Genomic DNA, 27,980 nt, shown 5'->3' on the forward strand with positions numbered 1-27,980 from the left:
CGCATATTGTGTAAAAGTGACCATATCACATGAGATTAGCTCTGCTAACGCATTCCTGGATGCTGACAATGTCAGTTCTTTCCTAATATCCTCGTTTTTTATATGATATTGCCATTGATGCCATCTGTTCACGCCTCTAATCATTCTCAGGACTCTCATATCTGCAGTCTCTAGTCTTTGGTCAAGGGTTTTACTTCGAACCCAGCTCTCAGATTCATAAGATAAAACTGGTATGAACATTGTCTTGTATATAGCTAATTTAGTATTCCGACTAATTTCTCTCTTATTCCATATGAATTTATTCAATTGACTTCCTACCATACCAGCTTTGATGATTCTGTTATCTATTTTCATATTTAATTTACCATCTTCACTAAAAATTGTGCCTAAGTAGCTGAAATGTTTTACTTGTTCCACAGGTTCTCCATTCACAACGCAGTTGATATTTTCAATGATTCTACCTATTTTCATTGTCTTTGTCTTTTTATTGCTGACCTTCATACCATATCTATTATAACAGTTATTCAATTTAGTCAGGGAATCTTGCAAACTTGTAGCGGATTTATTTAGAAGTATAACATCGTCCGCATAAAGCAAAGAGCTGACATTAACATCTCCAATTCTGATATCATGTTTAATACCCCTTTCCTTCATGACGTGATCCATATAGATAATGAATAACAAACGGGATAATGTACATACTTGTCTCACACTAGATTTAAAATTAAACCATCTTCCTGTACTTCCTTCAATTCTAACTGCCGACTTACAACTCAAATACAGACTAAGTATTGCTTGATATAATGCCCCATTGACACCATATAACTGTAGAGTACTGAATAGTTTCTCTCTTGGCACCTTGTCATATGCCTTTTATAGATCAACAAAACTTAAATACAGATCTTTGTTATATTCCCATGCTTTCTCAACTATTTGTCGTAAAGTGAAGATCTGATGCTGATAGACTCTATTTGGCCTGAATCCAGCTTGTTCTTCACCAAGCTTTTCTTCCACAATTCTTCTCAACTGTTTCTCAAGTATACTTGCATAAATCTTGCTAGGAACACTCAGTAGGGAAATACCTCTGTAATTCTCACATTCAGTTTTATTTCCCTTTTTATATATGGGTACTGTTAGCGCTCTACTCCAATCATCGGGAATTCATCCCTCTGTCCAGGCTTTCTGAACTATGCAGTGCAGTGCAGCCACTGTAAGACTTTTATACCACCATACTTCAGCATTTCTGGTCGAATATCATTTACTCCTGCTGCCTTTCCACATTTCAAGCCTTTGATGGCTTTTTCTATTTCAAGTATGGATATGTATTCCTGATTGTATGCCTGTTGAGTGTTTTTTACCATTGTGCTATCACTGCTTGTTTCATTTAGCAATTTTTTGAAGTAGTTACTCCATACTTCAAGGATATCTTTTTCTCCCGTTTACATCATCTTTATAATTTCTAACTCCTTTTACAGCACTCTTTTCCTCCATTTCTAAGCTTCTTCAACAACCTCCAGAATATCTTACCACCTTCTTGATATTTATTTTCTATATTCTTGCCAAAGTCCTCCCATTACTTTTGTTTAGCTAGTTTTACACAGTGTTTAGCATTCTTGCATTTGTCTCTATATTCTCTAAGAGCACAAGGTGACTTATTTGACAGGAACTTTTGATATGCTTTCTTCTTTTCCTTCACTGCCTCTTTAACTTCCTGTGTCCACCATGGAGTTCTGATATTTCTATCCTTGCACACAACCTCACCACATGCCTCTCTGGCTGAATCAATCAGGGTTTTCTTCAAGGCTTGCCACTGCATCTCCAAGGTTTGGTTGCTGTTCTCGAACTCTTTCATTTTTTCTTCAATAATCTTTGTGTATTTTAGTCTACAGTTCATATCTGAGAGCTGCTCAACTTTTATTCGCTTTAAAACTTTCTTATATGTTATTCTTTTCAATATGAAATTCAATTTTATCCTGCTCAAGACTAAATAGTGATCACTTCCAATTTCAAATCCTCTGTACACTCTGGTGTCCTGCACCAGGGAGAAAACATCACTATCAACAATAACATAGTCAATGAGACTTTTCTTATTCCTTGCCTCTTCTCTCCATGTGAATTTGTTCACATTTTTATGTTGGAACATGGTTAGTAATAACCAATCCATGTCCTGATCAGAAATTCAACAGGTATTTGCCATTATTATTAGCTTTGCTCTTTTTTCCAAATTTTTCCAGAATATTTTTGTATGTCTGACAATCATTTCCTACTCTGCTATTTAGATCCCCAACAAGGACCAACTTTTCCTTTTTCATTGTGTTAGTTGCTTTTTCTAAAGCATCAAAAAATTCATCCCTTCTACCTTAGTAGAACCTTCTGTGGGACCATAGGCACAAATAAGTGTCATTGTCCAATTCCCCATTCTGATATTTGCCCACATCACTCTACTTGAGACTGCCTGCCATTCAAAAAGATTAGCCTCGTATTTTGTGTTGAATACTATGGCTCCTCCTCCTTTTTCTTGATTGTTATTGCCTGAATATAACATTTTGTATTTATTGCTCAGAAAGATCTCACCAGTTTTTGTCTTTTTTGTTTCAGTCACCCATATTATGTCAATCTGGTACTTATCTAATTCCTCAGCTAGCTCCAATTCTTTGCCATTCAGGCTTCTTATGTTGATAGTTCCAGTCTTTAACTCTGGTGATGTTGAGTTGGGGGTGTGCTTTCAGATTTGTTCCAGTAGCTGACTTTTGCTGTTTGCCCTGGTTCCTGGTGAAAACAACAGGGGCCTTGTGTAACCGGGCAATGCCCCAGCCAGCATGAAATTTTGTCATGTTGTACCATCAGTTTGTATATTAGTTTAAGCCAATAAGAATACAATTTGTTCAGCTAAATCCAAAATTGCCAGCCCATCCTTGTTCGTTCAGTATCCAGGTAGATACCCAACAGGATGCACCACGAGAAGCTGAGAATTGTACATTAGGTCAGAAGCCTTGGTCGGTTCTCTGCATTCCTTTAAAGGCTATGTGGAGGTCTCCTCTCAGTTATACAGCTTTGATCCTTAAGCACGCCAAATGAAAATGAAACTCTGTTTTCAATAAAAAAATAAAAAGATTGTTTCACACGAAAGCAAGCATTTTCGTATACTAGGTTATCTACGAAATGAAATGCCATTATATATGCTGAGTGATGAACGTGAAGTTGCAGTGTGTTGATTGACATCATCATCTGTTATGATATTCTTAAGGTGATAAGACCTGTTCAGAAAGAGCAGCATTGAACAGAATATTTTGTTAAATATGTTCAATTATATGTTAATATGTTAGTGATGAATGTGTGTAATGGAAAAAGTCACTGTGCATTTTCAAGGAAAATAAATTTTATATTCAAGATCATTTCTCCTATGTGGTAGGAGAGATTCAGGCAGAACCATAGCACTGCATACCATGGTTTATGTACTAATTGCATTAAATTTATGCTCTTTGAAAATGAGTAGATCAAAATATTACCTCATTATCTGAATCCACAATATCCTCTACTTCCATATCAAAAGCATTTTCTAAGGATTCTGGATGCTGTTCTACTCTCTGGGCACCCTCAGCTGCTCGACTACTGGTTGGATCCATGCTGCATGAACAATCACAATCAGATTAATAAATGCACATATGACCTCCTTTCTTTATTACTTGTACAATGTAAATTGGTTGTTGAATAAATAATAAACTACGGCTATCAGTTATATAACTGTATTTATCATTTATTTATAAAAATTTCTGGGAATGCTTTTCCATATCATAAACTAGTCTAATTTAATTAAAATTTAAAAAAATTATTTATGACAATTAACTAATATTAAAGATGATTATTAAAACAATTAATATAATAATCTAAGAACTGATTCTGTACACCCCTTGAAGGTACATGTCAGGAATTTGATGATGATCTAAGAACTGTTAACTCTTTCTTTTTTTGATTTTTGTGCAGACACTGAGCAAGTGAAGTCAATATATCATCATCATCTTCAGTCATTTTTTTTTTTGTCCACTGCTAAATGAAGGCTTCCTGCACAGTCTTCCATAAGCTTTTCTATGCCACTGAGTTCCAGCCATCTCTTTAATCTCAACCTCCCGCAATGTCTTTGGTCTTCCTGTAAGTTTCTTTCCATCTCTGGGATACCACTCAGATATCAACTTTGTCCATTTTTAAGTATTACTTCTTACTATATGACCTGCCAATTGCCATTCGGATATTTAGAAGCTGTTTTCTAAATTTTTTTTCTAGTGTTCTAAATTAGAGCAGATGGGGTTGGATATTAGACTAGTGCATTGCATCAGAGACTGGCTATCTGACAGGTATCAGCAAACTGTGTATAGGGCAGCAATATCCTGGAAGAGGAAAGTCACTAGTAGTATGCCTCAGGGGTCTATTTAGGGCCAGTGCTGATCCAAATCTTCCCTGATGTCATTAACATCAGGGAAGATTTGGATTGGGATATTCAGTTGGATGCAGATGACACAAAGTTGGGATGAACTATAAGGAGTGGAGCAGATGTTGTGGCCTTACAAAAAGACTTGAATAGACTGAGTGAATGAGCATGGGAGTGGCAATGTCAGTTCAATGTTGCAAAATGTAAGTTTTTAAAATTTAGGAAACAAAAATGGGATGTAGAATTTATGCTTTCTGGGGATATATTTTTGAGGTGGAGGAAATAAGAGATTTTGGTGAGGTGGTTGGTAAGGATCTAAAATTTAGACAACATGCTGACAAAATTGTGAGGACAACACAACGAATTCTGGGAATGATGCAGATGACACTAACCAGTAGAAGTAAGGAGATTCTTGTTCTATTGTATAAGGCTTTGATTAGGTCATACACATTGACTGCTGTGCACAGATTTAGTCACCTGGTTTTCAAAAGAAGGAAGAGATGTTGGAAAGGTTCCAGAGGAAACTAACTAAGGTCGTTTCTGATCTCTGGAATGTTGAATATGAGAAAAGGTTGAGAAGACTCAACTTACAGAGTCTAGTGGATAGGAGGAAGAGAGGTGATATGCTAGAGATGTACAATTTGGTAAAAAGTTGTTAGGATCACTGTTGAAGAGGTTTTTCATAAAATGGTGAGAGATCAGGGGAGAACAAGAGGTCATCCCTGGAAGCTGTACAAGGAGGGTGTGAACAAGGGAGTGAGAAGCAAGTATTTTACATGCAGAGCTGTGAATGACTGGAATGCCTTGCATGAGTGTGGTGTCTGCAGAGAAATTGAATGTGTTTAAGGTGCAGTGTGATGAGTTGTATGACAAAGGGACCTCCTAGATGAGTCTTTGACTCCATGGGGGTCTTAGGGTAATAATAATAATAAATGCCAATATAAAACTGGTTCACCACAGCAAATTATAGAAAAACCCCAACTAAGGATCCATAGGAATAATTCTAAAGAAAATACACTGTATTCCTTCCACATGAATCTGTTATGTTTGAAAATTTTTTAGAGTGGATACCAACATGCAGAAATGTCAGATATGACTGATAAAGAAATCATTTTGGAACTGCAACATGTGAGAAATCACAAAAAGTTTCTATGCATTGGCAATAGGCTTCAATATTATGTTCAATGAAATTGAAGACTGTGAGGATATAATTGACTTGATCTTCATTATGAAAAACCAATCCTTTGTTTAAAATGAGGAAATTGCATTCAGTTGAACAAAAGAATCCTGTCACTGAGACCAATAAGCCCCCCACCCCCTCTCCTCCTTATGACCATGGTTAAATTTTACTGTTAGCTAAAACATCAATATATTTTTAACAACTTGAAGGTAAAAATATTCTTTTCTAGTAAAAATTTCAGCAATACATCTGGGTTAAGTTTAGAAATTTAAAATAGTGATTATTTTTAATCCCTCAAATAAATTTTGGAATTAAAAATGCATCCAACACAGGAACAGGGTTCAGGATTTTTATTTCTCAAATAATCAGATTTGACGCTCATACAAAATGACACAAAGTTATTTCTGGACATTGAAGGAATGGATGCAAGTTTCTGGATGTGTGGAATGGGTTTGAAGGAAGAATGGATTTGTAAAAGAGGGATGGCCCACTTGAATGTGTTAGGTTTTCAAGACTCCTGATACCAATTAACTGGTATCATACCAGTTAATAGACCTAACATAGTCAGGTAAATTATATTATGATGGGAGGAATGATGAGAATGTGTGTGTAAGAGGAGTGACAATGTTATGTGACTGTGCTAATGATGGGAATGGACATTATCATGAACACAATAATGAAGAGAACAGTTCTGTGTTCATCAAGGTGTAGATCTATCAAGCATGTGCAAGGATGTCTGTATAATTAAGGCACTAGATAAGAATAGACATCTGCAAGTTACCCAACCGTGTCATGCAGACTACAGACAAGAGAATGTAAAAAAGCATGCAGGTAACTAACATTCATGGTAGTTACCTGCATGCAGGTTTGTACATGAATGCTAGGAGTATCGGAAACAAAGGGAGTTTGTTGCATTGATCAATATGTTGGGACCTCAAATTGTAGGTATTAGTGAGACCTGGCTATCAGAAGCTGACATTAACTGGTATCGGGTGTAAAGGTACAGTATTTTTAAGAAAGATAGACAGAATAGGAGAGGAGGTGTACTGTTAATGATATCAGATGATTTGAATCCATTTAGCATTGAAACTTATGACTAATACTAGTGGCAGTGAGTTTGAAGCTATCTGGTGTGAGGTGGAGTCTAACAGGATCAAATATAGTGGAGTGTTGTTACAGACCTAGTAGATCAGTTGCTAGTGGAAAAGAAAAGCATCACAAAATAAAGATGTGTGAAATGAGTAATCATATGGAGGACTAATTATCTAAACATTGATTGGGTAGCAGTAAAATCTCGTGAGAAAAATGAAGCTGAATTTTGATTTCAGAACAAAGAGCTGGTTACTCTCCCCCTACCCCACCTCATTTCTCATAGCAAGCACTGTGAGTGATGCTTTCAGAATTTACATCATAAAGAGAATCAGCATTTCTTCCAATGGTATAGATTTAAAACTGTTTTTATGCAGCATTATTTACTGGCTGAACTGAATTCCAAAAGCATAACTCCCACATACATTCGGACTCTGGAGGAAGTGCTGCTAAGGCTATGATTTACAGAGGAGTTGAGTAGAATTCTCAGTGGCAGTGAGTTTGAAGCTATCTGGTGTGAAGTGAAGTCTCAAGATCAAATACAGGTAACCCCAGTATAACACTGCATTCCTACAACATGGTTCGAGAATTGGAGAAAATCCCCGTCTGAGACGGCATTCCTACAACACGTTCTTGCTCTAACACAGTTCGAGAACAGAGGAAATCCCCGTACAACATAAGAGCAAGCACCATCGCATTCAATATTTTTCATTCAAGCGTGTATGTCATGTCACATTTGCATACAGAATTTTAAATTCATTTTGTTCGTGGAGTATTAAACATATTTTAAGACTTTAACTGTTTCCTTCTTTGTACTATTATTTGTATGTATTATTGAACCTTTTTTTAAAGAAGTGCTAAATATTTCTTTTTTGTGAATTAATTTGTAGCCCCTGAACAATGTCTGCTGGAAGTAAAAAAGTACCTCTTACAAGACATTTCATCTCGCTAGAATTAAAAATACAGATTTTGGATAGTCTTAAAAAGGGGGAAAAGTATCATATGTTGCAAAAACCTTGGATTTAAATGAAGCAACAATCCAGACCATACACAAAAATGAACAGAAAATTAGAGCTTCCATTGCTGCAGGTTGTTCTACCTCTGCAAATATGACAGCTCATCCCAGAGCACCAATACTTGAAAAAATGGAAAAAGATCTTAGTACCTGGATTGATGACTGCTCAAAAAAAAATGGATCCTGCTGGACATCAGTGTTATTAAACATAAAACTTTAAAAATTTACAACTACTTAAAATAAAATGGAGAATCTGCTATTAACCCCGACTTTGTTGCTAGCAAAGGTTGGTTCAGCCGTTTTAGAAAATGCTTTTCATTACAAAACATAAAAAAACAAGGAGAAAGCGCATTAGCTGATAATGAAGCTGCCAAAACTTATCCAAAGGAATTGCAAAAAAGTTATTGAACAGGGTGGATATATAACACATCAAGTTTTAATGTTGACAAGATGAGCCATTGGTGGAAAAAAATGCCCAAGATAACATTTATTTCAAAAAATGAAAAAGTTGCACCAGGTTTTAAAGCATCAAAAGACCATGTAACATTGCTTATGTGCAGTAATGCTTCAGGCAATCACATGGTAAAGCCCATGCTAGTTTATAAATCCCTCAATCCTCAATGAAAAACCTAAATAAGAGTGCTTTACTGGTATATTGGATGGCAAATAAGAAAGCGTAGGTAACTACTGATTTATTTAAAAAATGGTTTCTAAACTGTTTTGTACCAAGTGTGAAAAACTACTTAAAGCAGAAAAATCTAGATTTTAAAGTTCTACTGATATTGGATAATGCACCCAGCCATCCGAAAGATTTAAATCACCCAAATGTCAAAATAATTTTCTTACCACCAAATATAAGTTCATTACTTCAACTGTTAGATTAGATCAGATCAGGGAATTATAGCTACATTTAAAACTAATTACATCAGGAAATCGTTGCAATGGGTTTGAATAAATTCGATGACAAATCTATCGAAGTTATGGAGGCATGGAAACTTTTTACAATTTTGGACTGTATTAATCTCCTAACTTCATCCATCAAAGAAATAAAACCGACAACGTTAAATGCCTGTTGGAAAAATATAAGGCCAGAGTCAGTTCAAAGCAAAAATCTAATTGAGCCAGCAGAAAACAGAATGGTTGCAATAATAGAACTTGCTAAGTCTCTAGGAGGGGAAGGTTTTGATGATATAAATGTCGAAGATATTCAAGAATTACTGGTGGAAGAAGAGACTGATGAAGCAAATTTGGTGGAAATGGCATCTGAGATAAACCAAATTAATTCAGAGGACGATAGCACAGATGAAGTTAAACATTTTACCCTAAAAAGCATAAAGAAAGGCTAGACTTAGCTGAACAATTGGAGTTATATTTTCTAAATGAAGATCCTTCCACTGAAAGAAGCACAAAATTTAAAAGAGAACTTCACAAGTGCTTAGCTCCATACAACGAAATTTATAAAGATCTCTCAGCTAAAAGCAAACAATCGAAAATAACAGATTTTTTACAAAAAGTAGAGCATAGAACTCAAGATGCTGTTGAAGAAAGCTCAGAAGAGGAGGATATATTTTGCCAGAAAGAAAATGCCCTTGTTTAATGGTGCTTAGTAGTGATTATGAAGAAAACATTATGTAATAATATTAATATGTAATACTTTTGATCAATTATTGTTTTAATAAACATACATTTGCCTTAGTTATAAAAAGAAAATAGTATAGTTTTTTTAACTGTTGGAAACTAACCCTGTTTTTTGCTAGTTCTTTGTTTCGTATAACACGAATTTGCATAACACGGCATTTTTTAGGAACCTAACGACTTGTTATACGGGGGTTACCTGTACATAGTGGAGTGTTGTTATAGACCTAGGTCAGTTGACGGTGACAAAGAAATGCATCAACAAATAAAGATGAGCGTGAAATGAGTAATCATATGGGGGACTTTAATTATCCAAACATTGATTGGGTAGTAGTAAAATCTCATGAGAAGGATGAAACTGAAATTATTTGAGACAACTTCCTAAAGCAGTATGTGACAGAAGGAACTCTGTCAAAGAGTAGTAATAGATATGACTATATTGTCTGAGGGGATTTCAATTAAAGATGCAACTATTTTGCCTCCAGCTGGTGACAGTGATCATGCGGTATTCACTTGGGAAGTGGCTAAGTTTATGAATATTTCATTCAAAAAAGGTTATATGCTAAACTACAAAGCAGGAAAATTATGATCAACTGAGAAGTATGCTGGGGGATTCTTGAATGAATTCAAGAACAGGTAGTATGACAGCTGGTGTGGGTAGTATATAGCCTCACTCAATAAGTCCCTGACTCCCTGGTGGTCTCTCTTAATAATAATAATAATTATTATTATTATTATTGTAGTCAGTCACCACTCCACTTGTTGCTCTCACTTTCATTTTTCTGCACCATTTATGTTTCTTTGTAAATTACTGAAATATAGTGATTTATTGCTCTTAGTGTATATGGAAGTTTTTACAAGCTGTTTCTTTGAAATTGTATTGAACAAATAGAATCTCTTTGAAAGACCCAGCAGTCAGTCTATTCTTCTCTTTTGTCCAATGGGCTTGCAACAGTGAGAAAACTGGTCCTCTTCAATAGCAGTGAGGAAGAAATAGCAAAGAAGAATTGTGCAGTCTTCAACAGTTCTGAATGGCCCTCTATGTTTTTTGGAGATGTCAGAATATTTTGGGCCACTTCTGGTGTGGCAGCAAATCACCGAATTCTTTGTCATTGTAGCAATTTTCAGTGAATTTCTTCAGATTACTAAACTGTGCAAAACATTTCATGTCATCAATTTACACCCTCCCCTTACTGAACTGTATATATGACATCACTCCAATTTGATGAGTCATTGAGGATCTTCTGAGAGAAACAGAAATCTTCCAGAGGTTTCATCACTTATCTAAATATTCTATTCAAGAACTATATAGACATTTCATTTCAGTACAGAATTTGTCATAATCTTGAGTCATATGTTCATTAAGGATATTCCTGGCTGAGTTCAAGTTACTCAGAACTGAAATCCCTTTCAGTCCATTCAACATTAAGTGGAAATTTGAAAGTTGAAAATGCATTTTATAAAAGCTGACATTTTGGAAGTCATGTCTAAAAACTCATTTAATCAAAATAGGCAGCTTTTCCTGAAATAAAAATAAGACTTCAAAGCTGGAAGCTTGTATCGATTTCTAAATGTCTTATTTTGCTGTGAGAAAGCAACTTCCTGTATTCATTCTCAACAAATTACTACTCAGTGCACACAATATAATTAATGATATATTTTAAAAATAATGTTCTCAATACCAATTTACAATATTTCTGATGTATTATGAATAAACATTTATTCAAAATAAATGCTGGGCAAGCCAATTTGACAAAAACATTTCCTTCAGCATTATGTGAGAGTACTCTAAGCACTATATTGCGGTCTGTTCCCGTAAATGAAATGCACCTCTCTCAGGCAAATTCCCCCCCCACCCAAGTATTCCTTTATTTACATATATATGAAGAAATGGTTTTGGGTGACTTGGCACCACAATTAATTTTGACTGCAAACTGTCATTCTTCCAGTCAAAATACTGTATTATTGGAATTTCTGTTATTGACCCATAATTGCTAGTAAATTCGAAAAGTAGAAACCCAGACCAGTTTCAACCTCAATAAAGGTTGAAACTGGTCTGGGTAGTGACCCTTCCCATAATGCATAGCATTATACATGTCCATAAGGATATGTGCTTTGCATTATGGGATACTAAGGCAAGTGATGTGAAATCATTAGCTTCTATATACAAGTTGCCCAGTCCTGAAATTACTTCAGGTGCAAACTTTGTTTGCTTACACTTGGATAAAGGATTAAACCATGAATATAATATCTTGGCATCTTTAATTTATAATCCAAAATTTAGTTTTAAACAATAACAATATCAAGGTGAGCCTTGATATCACCTCCTTGCAGGCATAGACTTCTGTGGCTAATTGGTTCAAAAGATATATTTCGGTGATTATACCACATTTTTATTATTCAGTTATACAAAATACTGAAATAATAGTTCCAGACAAGTTTCGTAAATCGTAGGATTTACATTTTCAGGGGGTAAATAGTATAACTTAAAGTTTAAACAAGAGAATTAATAAATACAAATCATAACCGTTTGGCTATTCATAAACTCAAATAACAGAATGCAGATATAAAAAGTTATTGACGTTGAACAATACTGGACGATGTCATGTGTTCTTGTTCATACAGTCCAAGCTCAGATTGAGGTAGATTTTTTTATTAGAGCTGATCACACTTGATGGAGAATTAAACCTTGATTTTTATTGCATTGGGTTGGATTTTTTAGCATATTAGCAGCTTCTTTAAATTTTCTTATATAACTGTTGGTTTCTACGTATGACATTGTCGTTTTTTGCCAGAGTACATCATGTCCAGTGGAAGTGGTATCACCTCCTTATTTACAAATATCTCCCTTTCTAATACTTTAAATTTACGAAAAAAATTCTCCCCTGACAATGTTGATCTTTTTAATTTTGCCAAGAGACTTACATAAACAGATGGGTTCTCTTCCTTCTCTGATCAATTTCTATAAAGAGCATTTTGAAAAACATGCTCTTGATACTGCCATTCTCAAATCTTCTGTTTCGTTGAGATATATTAAAGATGTGTTCTCTATGTGGTCATATGGCTCAGACACATTACTCTTTCCTCCTCAACAGCCAGCACCCCAGAATCCAGTTCACTACAGAAAAATAAAATAACAATAGCTTAATTTTTTAGATACTTTAATCATGTCTGCCTTTCTTTCTGAGTTTACAGAAAACTGAGATGTGTATTTCAGTTCATATATGTATCTGCCTGTGTGGCAGATACATATATAAACTTTACCCCCCCCACACACACAACAACATGGTGTCATCACAATCCTTGTAAACTCTAACCCCTTCTAACAACTGAACTTTCTTTTATTTGGCAGACCTTCCTCTCCAATGATTACAATGCCAAAAAGGTCAAACAAATAATCTGTCCCTCTCAACATATAGACTGCAGTAATGCCATCACTATTCCTTGTATCTCAGGCACTTGAAAGAAATATAATCTTTGCATTGCATTCAAGCCTCCTTTGATGCTGGCTTCCCTTCTCCACTCTCCTACAGATCCACTTCCTCCCCTCTTTGTTCCAGGTGTTTACAAGGTTCCTTGTTCTTTCAAACTTATCATATTATGGTCTAACTGGGAAATCTGCCAACATCCACCTTGGTGAACACCAGAAATACACCTGCTGCCACAACTATGGTCAGTCAGGTCTAGATGACCTTGCCTCCGATATTTTGCACAGAATCAGATAGGAAAAAACTATGCTTCATCAAAGCAAATACAAGCTTGAAAGCCATTTTACAATTAGCAGCAGATTTAAAAAACCACCCAGATATAAATAAATTGTGTTAAACTTCCTAAGAGCTGGGAAACTAATTTTTGGACTTCCCACCCAACAGCATTGATAGAGGTTGTCCCTCATATGTCATTAGGCCTTCCACTTATTGTTGTGTGTATTTTTACAATTTTAATATCATATTCCTCAAGATATCTCTGTGATAGAGATGAAATATCAGAACAATTAAGCCTGCTGTTTGATTATTTTTCTTTATGCTGTATTCATTCCACTAAATTTTATTATGAATTATCTATCCTTATTCCAACATGCTGAATTTCATCCTGCTACTAGAGCACAGCTCTTCCAACATCATATGCTGCAAAACTTTGTACTTAGCTACATTAAAATGGCACACTCACTCAATGGTTCAGGCTACTAGCATATTTAAATCTTTCTGAAGAGAGCTGACTTAGGCATCAATTCTTATAAATAACTTTGCATTTTCTGTACACAACTGAAAACTACTCGAATCGTATATCAACAAAATTCTGAACAAGAGTAGCTAAAGAACATTATGGGTGTACTACTTGCTACCTTCCTTTTCTAGGAAAGTGTTCCTCAGTATAAAACTTGCCAATATTTATTTTCGGTAAATCCATTCCCATCTGGACCAAACTGACATTTAGCAGTAAAATGACTCTGCAATGTTCTAAAATATCATTATATATAAGATTTCCTTATTCAGCACTTTTACCACTGTATTATAAAATACAAATAAAAGTATTGATTGTCTGTTTGAGTGAATTATTTCACAAGATTTTCTCCACTAACTTTCAAAAGATTAACTAGTTTCTCTAATTCTGTGATTATTTTTGTCATAATCTGACATTTGCTGACTTTCTTTCAAAGTCAGCAAGTAAGTTACAAATAAAAAGCAGAACAAATGAACTGGAAGCGAATGGTTTTATTAGTATGCATCATCAAGTAGTAGACATGAATGCACTATCAGAAATCTAAAATGGTGACCATGCTCAAGTCATGTGCAAATGAATATGCTTATAGTCTTTTAGGATTTCCAGGGATTACTGATCCCTTTTCAGAAGTGTGGCAACTTTGGGATCAATTTGCCAAAAACTTTCAGGCCTACTGATCAAAGGAGTATCGCTCCTGCATGACAACGTGAGATCTCATCAGCTACAGGAATCCTGGAGAGAATTCAAGAACTTTAGTGGGAACTCCTTCAGCATCCACCTTACAGCTCTGACTTCATCCCAGGTGACTTTCAACTGTTTGGCCTACTGAAACAGCAGCACCTTGGTGGTAAACATTTTACTGATGATCAAGAGGTTGAAAATGAGGTACAGAGTTGGCTAGGACAACAAGCAAAAGAATTCCATATTGCTAGTTTTGAAGGACTGATAACATGATGGAATAAGAGTCGAAGGGGATTATGCAGAGGAATAAATGTTCTTCTGAGGTTCATATTTCACTTATTTTATTTTTTTATAACTTATTTACTGACATTCTCTTTTAAGTTGCAATTATCTACATAAAGATTACATTCAAAGAAGTAAATTCCATAAGGCCTGAAGCCAAGGAGAGATACTTCAGGGTCAAAGCTAGATAACTGGGAGGAGATATTAACTATTCAGAAATGTGGAGAACTGACTGAGGCTTCAAACCTAATGTTCAATCATAATGCCCTTCTTGCAGTAAACCAACATCCACATAGATATTGGATGAATTAGGACTAGCTGGCAATTTAGGACTTTGCTGACCATACTACACAATTTTATATTGGCTTAAACCAAAACAATAGTTACAACAAGATAAAATGTAATGTTGCCTGGGACATACATGGTTAAACAAGCACCTCCTTTTTTTTCATTGGAGAATCAGAAAAAACAGTGAAAGATCTGCTACAGAAACGAACTCAAATTCAACAAACAGAACAACTGAAGATAGGCACAGTAAACATAAGAAAAGGAGTGGAACTGGCTGAAGAAATAAATATCATATATAACTGGTGCTACTGAGAACACAAATAAGTGAGATTCTAATAAGGAAAGAGCAGTTATAGAATTCAACATAAATATGAAATTAAGCTTCAACATAAGCAAGTTTTAAGAAGAGTGTTGTGGATAGATTTCAAAATGAAGAAATGGACAACAAGACTTATTTGTGAATATTGTACAGGCTCTACTAGGGAAGAAGTAAAGAAAAAAGAAAAAAAAAAGTGATCCCTGTTGAATATCTAAACAGCAGAGTAAGAAATACCAGACAAATCATTGTTAAAGGTGACATAAAAATATACTTGATGTCTGAAGTAAATGCTTTGAAAAACTTAAATGAGATAAGCAGTGATAGAAAAGTATTAGAAAATATTCAAGAGGAATGAAATCAGAAGCACATAACAATTCTTGTTAAATAACATCAGAAGCAAAATGCAGAAATGTAACTCAAATAGACTATATTCAACCGTAATTACTCAAATATAGTGGTATAAAAGTTCTAGAGTAGTTACACTGCATAATTCAGAAGGCTTAGCAGAGAAGGTTGAATTCTAAGTGATGGTTACAGGTCAACCACCCATCTATAAAAAGAAAACTGAATCTGAATATTAGAGGAATTTCTCTATCAAATGTTTCACGTAAGATTTATGCTATGCAAATATACTGGAGAAGAGAGGCCAAGAAAAACAGAGAAAACTTTAAGAGCAAGCAGGATGGGCAAAAATAAGGGTTGCAGGATCACATTTTTCCTTTAAGACAAATACTAAGGACAGTGATTGGAGCTTACTCCACCTTTACTAGGAGTTGTCCCAGCATGTACCAGGGGTTGGCTTACACTTGGACTCACCGAACTTTTATAGTTTTCTATATTCAGCATGAAACTCTTATATTTTCTAACTTTGAGTTTCTTATTCGGCTAAAAAATAATGTTGGATTCAATATCCACTTAATTTGAATAAATTTACCTCACTGAAGTGAAGCTTTTGGCTCTTTATCTCAGTAATTTAGTAGTGCACCTTTTGGCGACTCGTACAGTAAAGAAATAAGCTCTGCACTACTGCAACCTCAGTATTTACATCTGGGTCTACCTACTCACTGATGAGAGACCTCAAAAACGGTCGAAACCAGTCTGGGTAGTGACCTTCCCCCATAATGTATAACAACATACATCTCCTAGGAGTTGTGTTTTACATTATGGGAAAATACTAAGGACAGTGATCGGAGTTTACTCCACCTTTACTACAAGTTGCCCCAGCATGTACCAGGTATTGGTTTACGCTTGGACTTGCCAAACTTTTATAGTTTTCTATATTCGGCATGAAACTCTTAGATTTTCTATCTTTGAATTTCTTATTCGGCTAAGAAATAATGTTGGATTCAATATCCACTTAATTTGAATAAACTTCAAGGTATGTTTTTCAAAATGCATTATTGCTGATTTAATGCAACCTAATGCAAATTTCATAACAGTTTTAACACGTTCGCTGCCAACTACAAGTATACTCGTAGTTGGTATATGAGCCTCACAAGCGAACTACGAATATACTCGTATGTCGATTACCGCTGGCAACGAGATTACTCGTACTGACATTGAAGAAGTGAAAGTGCTTGGCATGTGGAGCATAGCAGCGAATGTGTGTATACTCGTAGTTGGTATATGAGCCTCACAAGCCAACTACGAATATATTCGTATGTCGATTACCACCAGCTACGAGATTACTCGTACTGACCTTGAAGAAGTGAGCTATAGCAAATATTTCTTTATGAAGAGTATGCTATATAGCAAACTCTTCATAAAGAAATAATGTGCTATAATGAACTAAGCCTAAGTCCCAGTAAACCAATGTTATTTCAGGTTCAATACTGTGAACAGCAAAAGCACAAAACCTTCACAATAGTGAAATGAATTTCCTCACAAATGACATCACAAAATACAGCTGTTGGGAGTAATCCTTTGGGAAGTAGTGCATAAAGTTCGCATTTTTATTAAAACCTGAAAATAAAAGGAAGGAAAATAACTGTTGCAGAAGTCAGTAACCAAAGAAAATGGCAGGAAACTGCACTGACAACAGAACACAAGGAATTGGTGAGGAACAACACACAGAGCACACAGAAGCAAAATAAGGAAGAACAGAATGACAAGAGTAGGAAATTTTGGAAATCCAGAATTAACATTTAAATTCTACAATGTTATGTTCACTTAAGAATGTCACCTGAAATCTTCATAATGAACTAAATGTGGGATCTGTATCATTAAAATCAAAAATAACCTGAAAACTTAGGCAGTCAGTTAACTTTATAATGTCAAACACAAAAAGAGAAAGGACACAGGTGATAAACAGCTAGTCTTTATTAACGGGGAAAAGGAGAAGTGATTGGTCTAGCTGGTTTAAACAAGTCTGCTTACTAACTGGATAGAGACTTGTGTCTATCCCTTTTTTTTTTTTTTAAAACTGGATGTGACCAATTACAAAGTCAACCGACTGCCGACATTTTCCATGTTATTTTTGATTTTAGTGGTAGAGACTGCATATATTTAGTTTGCTATGAATATTTCACTTAAGTGATATTCACTGATGCTGAAGTAACATTTTGAAATGTAAGAATTCATTCCAGTTTTTCATTTTTATAATTTCATAATACTTTTCTATTCTAGTTCTTTCTTATTTCTCCATTAAACGTTTGCATTTGTACTTTTTTTCCCATGCTGTACCAGGTGCTTTGTGTACAGATCCTGCAAATTCTTTGAGTTCTGTCATCAGTTACCATTTCCAGTGATTTTCTTTGTTCCTTCCTTTTGTGTTCTAGAATAGAGTCGGGGAGTTAGTTTTTTCCCCCTTAAATTCACTACTGTACTGTAGTGAATTTGCACTATAACAATTTTTTATGTATCCCTAAAGGTTTGCTATGGCAAGCAACTGCTGCATTTTCTTTTCAATCAATATGATACTCATTTTTATCCTGCACAAAACTAAATGGTGATCACTTTCTACTTCAAAATCCCTGTTTACTTTTGTATCTGGTCCAGTCTAAAGATATCTATCAATAATAGTCAATAAAACTTTTTGTCCTTCTTAAGTGTTCTATGTAAATTTCTGCACATCTTGATGTTATTAATGATGAGTAAATGTTTTGAAGAGAAATCCAGCAGATACTTACCATTACTGTTAATTGTGCTTTTTCTCCAAATTTTCCCAAATCATTTTTATGTCTGGGATCAATTTCCTAATAAGGTAATTGATCGCAGACAGAAAAGGAAATGAATCTTAGACACGAATGATTTCACTGTTAATACAGAAAAAGAAGCAAAAACTATCCACATCAAAAAATGAACAAAATCACCACCAAAAATGAAGAGAAAATGAAAATTACAAATTTATAGTAACTGGCTATCAATCATGCTTCTGGATTTTATCTGCTGAAAAGAGGTTTATTATAGTATAATAAGCATTTCAAGGGAAAATCATTTCAAATTTCTTTTTGCAAATAAATTTCTCTACTAGAAATGAAATGAATACCTCCTCATAAATACTACCTTTTGCTTAAATTTGTTGGCACTAGGATGATTCTATTCAGCAGAAAAGTAAGGAAATTTATAAACAAAAATAAATCTAATATTCATTAAGTAATCTGATTCACTATTTTTTCAAAATGTCTGCCAATGTTTTGAAGGTAATAAATTAAGAAAAATATGCTTCAGGCAAACAGTTGTCTTAAATGAAGATATAATATTACTTAAAATAACAACAACATTAACTATTAAGTCAACCAAACTTACTTCAGAGCAATGCTGAAGTGATGCAATGCTTTTTCATGTTCATTTGTCCGTGCCAAAAAATCTCCTAGCATTTGATGAAGTCTACAAGTACTCTGTTGCTCCATTTGCTTTCTAAGTCTAAAAGAAAAGATTAAATTCATATGAATACAGAATATACTTTCTTACAAAGGACTAAAAATTCTATAAATATAATTTTTGAAATGGAATTCTTCTGACTACTACTACTGGTTATTTTGACTGACTATTTCTGAGATGTTGGCCAAATGTGAAGATTTGGTCCTTTCATCTGTTCTCCAAATGGAGAACAGACTAAAGGAGGGCATGTAGTAATTAAAGAAGAATAACACTGTCAGTGTGATTTATGAAAGGACAGTTACAACAGAATAAGGGTTAGAATAGAGTAAGAGCTAAGAGAAGAGCAATTTGGTTTTCTAATGAGATCAACTATTGATTTGACTTCTGCTTTACATAAGGAAAATAATAGACAGATAAAAACCTAAGGGGGTGGGGCTACCTGTGGCTTTTCTAGATTTGGAAAAGCCACTGTTAGGGCTCAATATAAAAAAAGTTAGGAAAGTTTGGAAAATATAGGTACAGGAAAAAAAGAAATAGTTATCAAGAACATGCATGCTAAATATAGAAGATGTGCAAAGACTACATTTGGTAATTCAGAGTGGCTTACACTTAAAGAATGGACTGCAACAAGGAAGTGTCTTATCTCTATTGCTGTTTATTGTGGTGATGAATACTGTCCTAGATACCATTAATGATCAAAAGGAGAAGGTGCTGAGTTGCAGAATGATGTGGTCATTTCTGTATACATTCAGGAACGCTATTAAAAAGAAATAGGCAAGTCGAATAGCATGATATGGAATCATAAGTTATGTATTAACAGTGAAAAGAGTGTGATCATAGTTTTAAATTGTAAATAACATGTACATGTTAAGATTTCATTGCTTCAATTTTAAATCCAAACAATCAAACCTCCTTAATATGTACATGTTATTTACAATTTAAAACCTTTCTAATCACACTCTTTTCACTGTTAATATATAACTCATGATTTCGTATCATGCTGTTCAACTTGCCTATTTCCTTTTAATAGCTTTACTGAATGTACCAAAATGACCATATCATCCTGCAACTCAGCGCCTTCTCTTTTCTGGTCATTAACAGTATCTAGGACAGTATTCATCACCACAATAAACAGCAAAGGAGATAGACACTTGTTGCAGTCAAGTGCTGCAAATGAAATGCTGAAATTCTAACCTAAATATTTCAAGGTATGTTTTTCAAATGCATTATTGCTGGTTTAATGCAATCTAATGCAAATTTCATAATAGTCATGATCATAATCACTAAATCACAGGTCTAAGCCAGCTAGTTCAAAACTCAGGGATGCTCTTAAACAAAATAAGCATACTATGCTATATTGATGTCTGTGTCAGATGTCATCTTCAACAGTGTACAGAACAGTTTGCCAACTTCATGATATTTATTTTCTACATTCTTACTTAAACTTTCCTAACTTTTTTAAGTGTAAACCACTCCAAATTACCAAATGTAGTCTTTGCACAACTTCTATATTTAACGTGCATGTTCTTGATAAATATTTCTTTTTTTTTCCTGTACCTATATTTTCCAAACTTTCCTAACTTTTTTCATGTTGAGCCCTGTCAATGGCTTTTCCAAATCTAGAAAAACCATAAGCAGGCTTCCCCCCCACCCCTAGGTTTTTATTAGTCTATTATTTTTTTCCTTATGTAAAGCAGAAGTCAAATCAATAGTTGCTAAGGCTGTGAAGCCAGTGTACTATGTTTGTAAATTGCACATCTGGCCAGTTTGCCTATTTTGTGAGATAAAAAAACCATAGTTTCTGAGAGGTGGAACCCTGCTAACCCACCTTCAGTTAAAAAAAAAACTTTATAAAGGCCCTTTGCATCCTACATGCTATTTGAAGCATTTAAGTTAATGGTAGGGTTAAACTTAAATGGACAATTCTTGAAGATGCATGAAAATATCAAACATTTAGGAGTGTAGCGATCAAAACTTAAATCAAGAAATTACAAGAGACCAAAGATTAAAAAAAAACTGTAAATGGTCTACTTTGGGACAGTGATATCTCACTGAATGGCAAGATTTTTATTCACAGGAGTTAGTTCTCACCCATTTTGTGTTATCTAAGTAGTCAGAGAGAGAATAATGAAGAGACTCAAGCAATGGAAAAATAATAGTTTGAGAACAATCCTAGCAAAAACAAAGAAAGGTAGGGTAAGAAATATAAATATTAGAAATGTTTCAGGATTAGAAAGCTGAAATCCCTGCATGATACTTTCACAATGCCTGTAAATTCAGAGAACCAACTGAAGCTTCTGAACTAATGTCCAATCCCCTTCATATGGTGTGTGCCATGTTAGTAGTAGGTATCCATTGGCTACTGAACGAACAGAATTAACGAAATTTGATACTTAGCTGACCAAATTGTACTCTATTGGCTTAAACCAGAAATACATAAGATGGTACAACATGAGATTTCATGCCGCATGGGACATCACCTGGTTAAACAAAGCCCCTACTGTCAGAGAAAGCAATGTCAAGCTTAAATATGAAAGTCAGCTACTAGAACAGACTTAAGCTTGACATATAGAAGAACAACAAACCCAACGTCAGTAGAACTGAATATAGGAACCATCAATATAAGGAGTATTAATTGAAAAGAAGAACTGGGGAAATACCACATGGACATAAACTGGCATCACTGGAACAAAGAAGACAAAAACAAGTGAGATCTTATTAAATAAGTATAGAATGTTATATTAGGCAATAATAATCAAGGAAAGGAAGCAGTAGTAACAGCATTCTAATCAAACTTATTGATTAGAAGGCAGTTCCAAGTAGAGTTATGTGCAAACTTCAAAATGGGGAATGGACAATAAAACTTATTTGTGCATATAGCCCCACAGAAGATTCTTCTAAGGAAGAAGTGGAGGAATTTTTAGAGTCATTAGAGCAAACAGCTGACAAAGACAATGAAAAAAGTGGTACTTGTTGAAGATATAAACAGTAGAGTAGGAAGTGAATTCCACCAGGCAAACAGAAATGTTCTGGGAAAATTTGGAGAAAAGGACAAGGCTAATAATAATGGTAATTATCTACTGGATTTCTGCTCGGGATATGAACTAGTCATCAACAACACCATGTTCCAATATAAAGATGTGCACAAATTCACATGGAGAGAAGACATAGGAAAAGCCTCATGGACTATGTCATTGATAGTGATATCTTCATGCTGGTTCAGGAAAAAAGAGGATACAGAGGATTTGAAATTAGAAGTGACCATCACTTAGTTTTAAGTAGGATAAAAATATCAAATTGAAAAAAACAGTATATAAAAGTTTTAAAAGAATTAAATTTGGGCAGCGTTTACAGATAAACTGTAGATTCAACTACATTACCATTATTGAAGAAAGAATGAAACCTTGAAGTCTCAATGGGAAAGTTGTCTATAAGGATAGAAAAATAAGAATGCCTTGGTGGACACAAGAAATTAAAGAAGCAGGCCAAAAGTTCCTAAAAAATAAGTCAACAGATGTCCTAAAAGAAGAGAGAAAGATGTAAGAGAGATAAGCTATATGTGAAAGTAGCTAAACAAATTTCATGGAAAGATTTAGTAAGAATATAGGAAATAAATATCAGAAAGGTAGCAAAATGTTCTGGAAGCTATTGAAAAAGCTTAGAAATGGAGGATAGAATACTGTAAAAGGAATGAAAGATGATAAAGGTTGATGCAAAAACTGAAGATAAGGATATCCTAAGGTGTCTAGAGAAATTACTTTCAAAGACTATTAGATGAAATGAGTAGTGAGAGAACCATAGCAGAAAATTTACAAGAGGAATGCAAACAGAAGTCCATATCAATACTTCAGGTAGAAAAAGCTTGAAACGTGGAAGGGCAGCTGGACTAGATGACATTCAACCAGAAATGCTCAAATATAGAAGTAAAAGTTTTGCAGTGGCTACACTGCATAATTCAGAGGGCCAAGCCAGAAGGTCAAACTCAAGTTGATTGGAGTAGAGCTCTCATAGTTCACCTATAAAAAAAAGAGAATAAAGCTGAATGTGATAAGTGAGTGAAAACGCCACATTTAGAAAGTATAGAAAAATAAAATCTGAACTGTAACAGAATTCATGAAAAATGAATATGGGAGGACAGAAAGACATGAATTTGAGAATGAGAAAATTTTCTACTAAGTGTTCCAGAAAAACTGTGGAAGAGAAAATGGGAAATGAACAAGCTGGATTCAGGGAAAACTGAGGATTTCCTGATCAGATTTTCACCTTACAAAAATAGTTGAGAAATCATGGGAATATGACAACATGTCCAGAGAAAAGCTTCTTAAAAGACTACAATTATGAGTATTATACAGAGTAATACATAGTCTATATTTAAGTTGTAAGCCAGCAGCTAGAACCGAAGGAAATACAGGAAGTGGTTTGATGTAAAATCAGGTGCGAGACAAGGATAACCACTATCTCTGCTCTTATTCATCATCTATATGGATCGCATTATGAAAGAAAGCGACATTAAACCTGATATTAGAATTGCAGATATCAAACTTAGGTCTTTGCTTTTTTGCAGATGATGATGTACTCCTAAATACATCCAGTGCAAGTCTACAGGATTCTCTGACTAAATTGAATAACAGCTGTAACAAATTTGGTATGAAAATGAACAATAAAGAAACCAAAACTATGAAAATATGCAGGAACATAGAAAACTTCAGCTGCATTCCTATAGAACAAGTGAAATATTTCAGCTATTTAAGCACAATGTGTAGTGAAGATGGCAAATTAAATTTGGAAATATACAACAGAATAAGCAAAGGTGGTATGGTGGGTAGTCAGCTGAATAAATTTATATGGAATAAGAGAGAAATTAGCCAAAACACTAAACTAACAGTATACAAGACCATGTTCAAACCAGTTTTAAGTTACAAATCAGAGTTCAGTAATAAATAAAGCACTTGATCAAAGATTAGAGGACCACAGATAATGAGAGCTGTGAAAAATTAGAAGAATGAACAGATGGCATCAATGGTAGCATTATATTAAAAATGAAGATGTTAGGAAGGAACTCGACATTGTTAGCATTCAAGAAAGTATGAGCAAGGCTAATATAAGGTGGTATCGGCCACTTAAACAGAATGGGCAAGGAAAGAGACTCAGTGGAAGACCAAGGTCTAGGTGGATTGATTCAGTGAGTGCACCTCAGAAGGATGAAATGTTAGATAAGACAATACTAGAGTGCTGACAAGTAATAGACTAATTTGATGTAAAATTGTGGTTGGGGATTAATAATGTAGACTTATTCATGTAATGCTGTCATAGTAGCCTGAACACCCCTTGAGGGGCATATATCAGGAAATTGATGGTGATGAACTCTTACTTGAAATGGTTTGGACATATAATGAAAATGAATTCAGACATAAGTGAGTACTAAAAAAGAAATATAAAAAAGAAAAATGAAAATGGAGTTAAAACATCAGAGTGACCATAAGGCATCTGTAGATGCCCAGTGAGCATAGAGAGAGAGAGAGAGTTAAAACACCACAGAAAAGATAGAGAGACCAGATTTCGAAAAAAAGAAATGAAGAACACTGATCTTTCTGACCTGACAATTGATAATGATGATCATTTGAATTAAAATTTATTATTATTATTAGATGACACATCCAAGGATTCATCACAGATTTAAATCTATATAAAAAATGTGTCAGCTTGGCAAGTCAATAAAATGTGGCAAACATGAGAGAAAGCCAAAGTTTTCATTCTTAAAAACAAGTAGCATGTAAATGCTCATTACTGATCTAGAGATTATTCCTTGATTGCAGCTCCAAGAAAACAAACAAGATTTATTATTACATCACTGTAAATAATAAGCCACTATCTACTCTATACTATAAAATGATAAGCTGAAATTGGACACGGATGTAGGCTGTAACGTTTTTTGTAACTTTTTTTTGTGTAGCATTTTTGTCAAGTTATTTGAAAATTTTGAAACTCAGGGGCTACCTTGAGTGTCGAGTCTTCAAAATTCAAGGAGAACCGGCCTACCAGTCCGGAACAAGGGGGATTGGGTGCCATAGGCATCAGAGCCCGCTAGTATTATATATATGTATATTCTGATATAAAATTAATCCATGGTACACAGTATCCCTAACTAAGTGTTATTTGGATGACATTATCTAAACTGCAGATATCTGTGATGATTAATATTTTGCATCTGGGAATGTACAATTTATGAAAGTCAAACATTGATATTAGAGCTAACAAAAGCACAAGCCTTGTCATGCAAGTTATTACTCAAACGCATACGTGTAGCCTTCATAACATTTTTTCTAATGAAAATAATGACACTACTTATTTTGTACATATACAATATCCTTAATTAACCCCAAAGACATTAAAACATATACCTTCAAGGGATGTACATGATACCATGACAGTATTGCATGATTAAGTTTACATTACTAGTAACTTTCTATGCATAACTGCTTTCAAATTAATCAGGATACCAATACTGTCAGATCTCATTATTTCCATCTTCCACACCATTTATAACTGGATCAATCCACCTCATATCTTAAACGTCCTCTGAACCTTTTCCATATCTTCTGGAAATTAGCCCACATTCAATTCATTCCTACGAAGTATTTAAATCCAAACTGCTGTCCAATTTCTCTCACTTCGGTTCTTTCTAAAGTAAACTATTAACAAACAACATTGGTACTTGAAACCTTTCTCATAATAACTGACTGCCAGCATGGATTCTGACAATATCAACAGCAGAGCTTGCTTGTGTCACTCACTTTGGGATAATTATCGCGGAAAAAGTCATATTTCAAGTGATTGGATACGTAAGCCATATAATTAAATATTTATTTACCTATTTTCTTTACCCAATAATGTTTAATATGTTCCTATTTTATATACTTGTAAGATTATGTTTCTTATTTATACCTATACAAAGTACAAATGACAAAGTGATTTTCTTGCCAAATAAAATATAGTTAGTTTAATATTGTATCAAAAAAATTTAATATTTTTGTTTTTATAAAACTAAGTTTATCTGTTAATTTACATAAAACTATATAAGGTGCAATTCGCAAATGATTTCCTTGCCAAATAACATAAATTACTTTATTTTTTTCCCAAATTATTTTTGTTTTTGTTTTTTTCGTACCCTTCTTGTATGTTTATTGTTTTTTATATATTTTTTTATAATTTCTGCTTTTTGTTCAATAAACTTATAATTAATATACTGTATTTCGTATTCAATCCAAAGATACAAACCAATAAGATGGAACCTTGAAAAATTAAAGAGTATAGAAGTAAAGAGAGGATACCAAGAGGGAACTGATCATAACATTCCAGAAAACATAGTCAGAATAATATTGAAAACCAATGGAATATGATTAAAGAGTTAATTATAAATTCATCAAATCAATTATTGAAAAATGCAGAAAAAGAAAAAAGAAAACATTGGATAACAGATGACATACTTGGCCTTATGGATGAAAGAAGAAAATATAAAAATGCTGTTAAAGAAGAAGATGTGGCCAAATACAAATATCTTAAAAATCAAATTACAAGAAAATGTAGACAAGCCAAAAAAGAATACCTGGAAGAACAGTGTAATAACATAGATGGATTATTTAAAAAAAGAAAACATAAAGCGTATAAAGAAATTAACAAACCTGACTTTCAAATTTAATAAGAACAGCAAAAACAATGCCATCACATATGAAAATGGAAAATTACTAATAGAATCTGAGGATATATTAATGGAATGGAAGAATTATCTTGAAAATCTCTATAATAGCGACGAACTTGATGTTGATATCAGCATAGAAAATTAAAATGAAGATAATCTAGGATCCCCAATAATGCGAGAAGAATTTGATAAAGCACTGTCCGAAATGAGTAAGGGAAAAAGTCCAGGTGTAGACAATAACCTTACTCTATCAATTAATAGCTATGATAGAGGAGAAATACCAAAGGAGTTTATGAAATCAACCATAATACCAAAAAAGAATAATGCAAACAAATGCAGCCAATTTAGAACAATAGCTTTAATACCACATATCAGCAAAATACTGCTAAATATTCAAAATAGAATTTATTCAAAAATAGATTGTCTATTGGATGAAGACCAATTTGGATTCAGAAAGAATAAAGGAACAAGAGAGGCAATACTCTGTTTAAGAACAATAATAGAGAGAAGATTAGACCTTAGTCAAAATACTTACATTTGCTTCCTTGATTTAGAGAAAGTGTTTGATAAAGTAAATCAGCAAATACTCCTAAATTGTCTAACTAATATCGGCATAGATTTGAGGGATAGGAAAATAATTTATCAAATTTACAAAAATCAAAATGGATGGATTAAAATCAATGATAAGGAGAAAATAATAAATATAAGGAGTGGAGTAAGACAAGGATGTATACTTTCACCACTTTTATTTCATTTATATATTGAAAAGGCCATTCAGGAAACTAAAGATAAAATAAATAGTGGCATAAAGATAAATGGTGAGCAAGTCATGTGTATAAGATTTGCTGATGACATAGCCCTTGTAGCAGAAAACAGAAGAACATTAAAAACAATGCTAGAATTACTAAACAATAACCTTGAAAAATATAAAATGAAAATCAACAAAGATAAGACTAAAATCATTGTTACAGGCAAAATCCTTATCAATACAGAGCATATAGACATCAGCAGGGAACAAATAAAACAAGTGAAAAGCTTTAAATATTTAGGAAGCCTAATAACAGAAGATGGCAGAACAAGAGAAGACATAAGATCAAGAATAAACAACGCAAAAGCCCAATTCTCTAATATGAAAAGCATTTTAAGAGGAAACCTCAACCTACAATTGAAAAAAAAATTAGTAAAGACATTGATATGGAGCATTGCACTGTATGGATGTGAAAACTGCATTCTAGGCAGAGAAGATGTAAGAAGATTGGAGGCTTTTGAAATGTGATGCTGGTGCCACATGAACAAAATAAAATGGAGAGAAAAAAAATC

At 34.0% G+C, this 27,980-nt stretch overlaps 1 protein-coding gene across 2 annotated transcripts in view; it reads right to left on the minus strand.

Moving 5' to 3' along the window:
• Positions 1-27,980, minus strand: part of APC7 (anaphase-promoting complex subunit 7) — a 238,375-nt gene that overhangs the window by 26,475 nt on the left and 183,920 nt on the right. For both annotated transcript variants that reach the window (XM_090406349.1, XM_090406348.1), the window contains 2 exons: positions 18,887-19,003; positions 3,510-3,627 (listed from right to left, as the gene is read on the minus strand). In XM_090406349.1, coding sequence (XP_090262475.1) covers positions 3,510-3,627; positions 18,887-19,003 — 235 coding nt within the window. The remainder of the gene's footprint in view (positions 1-3,509; positions 3,628-18,886; positions 19,004-27,980) is intronic.

Source organism: Typopeltis vanoorti, chromosome 16 (genome assembly GCF_054136105.1).
Source record: "Typopeltis vanoorti isolate ZY-2024b chromosome 16, IOZ_Tvanoo_1.0, whole genome shotgun sequence".
Classification (NCBI taxonomy): domain Eukaryota; kingdom Metazoa; phylum Arthropoda; class Arachnida; order Uropygi; family Thelyphonidae; genus Typopeltis; species Typopeltis vanoorti.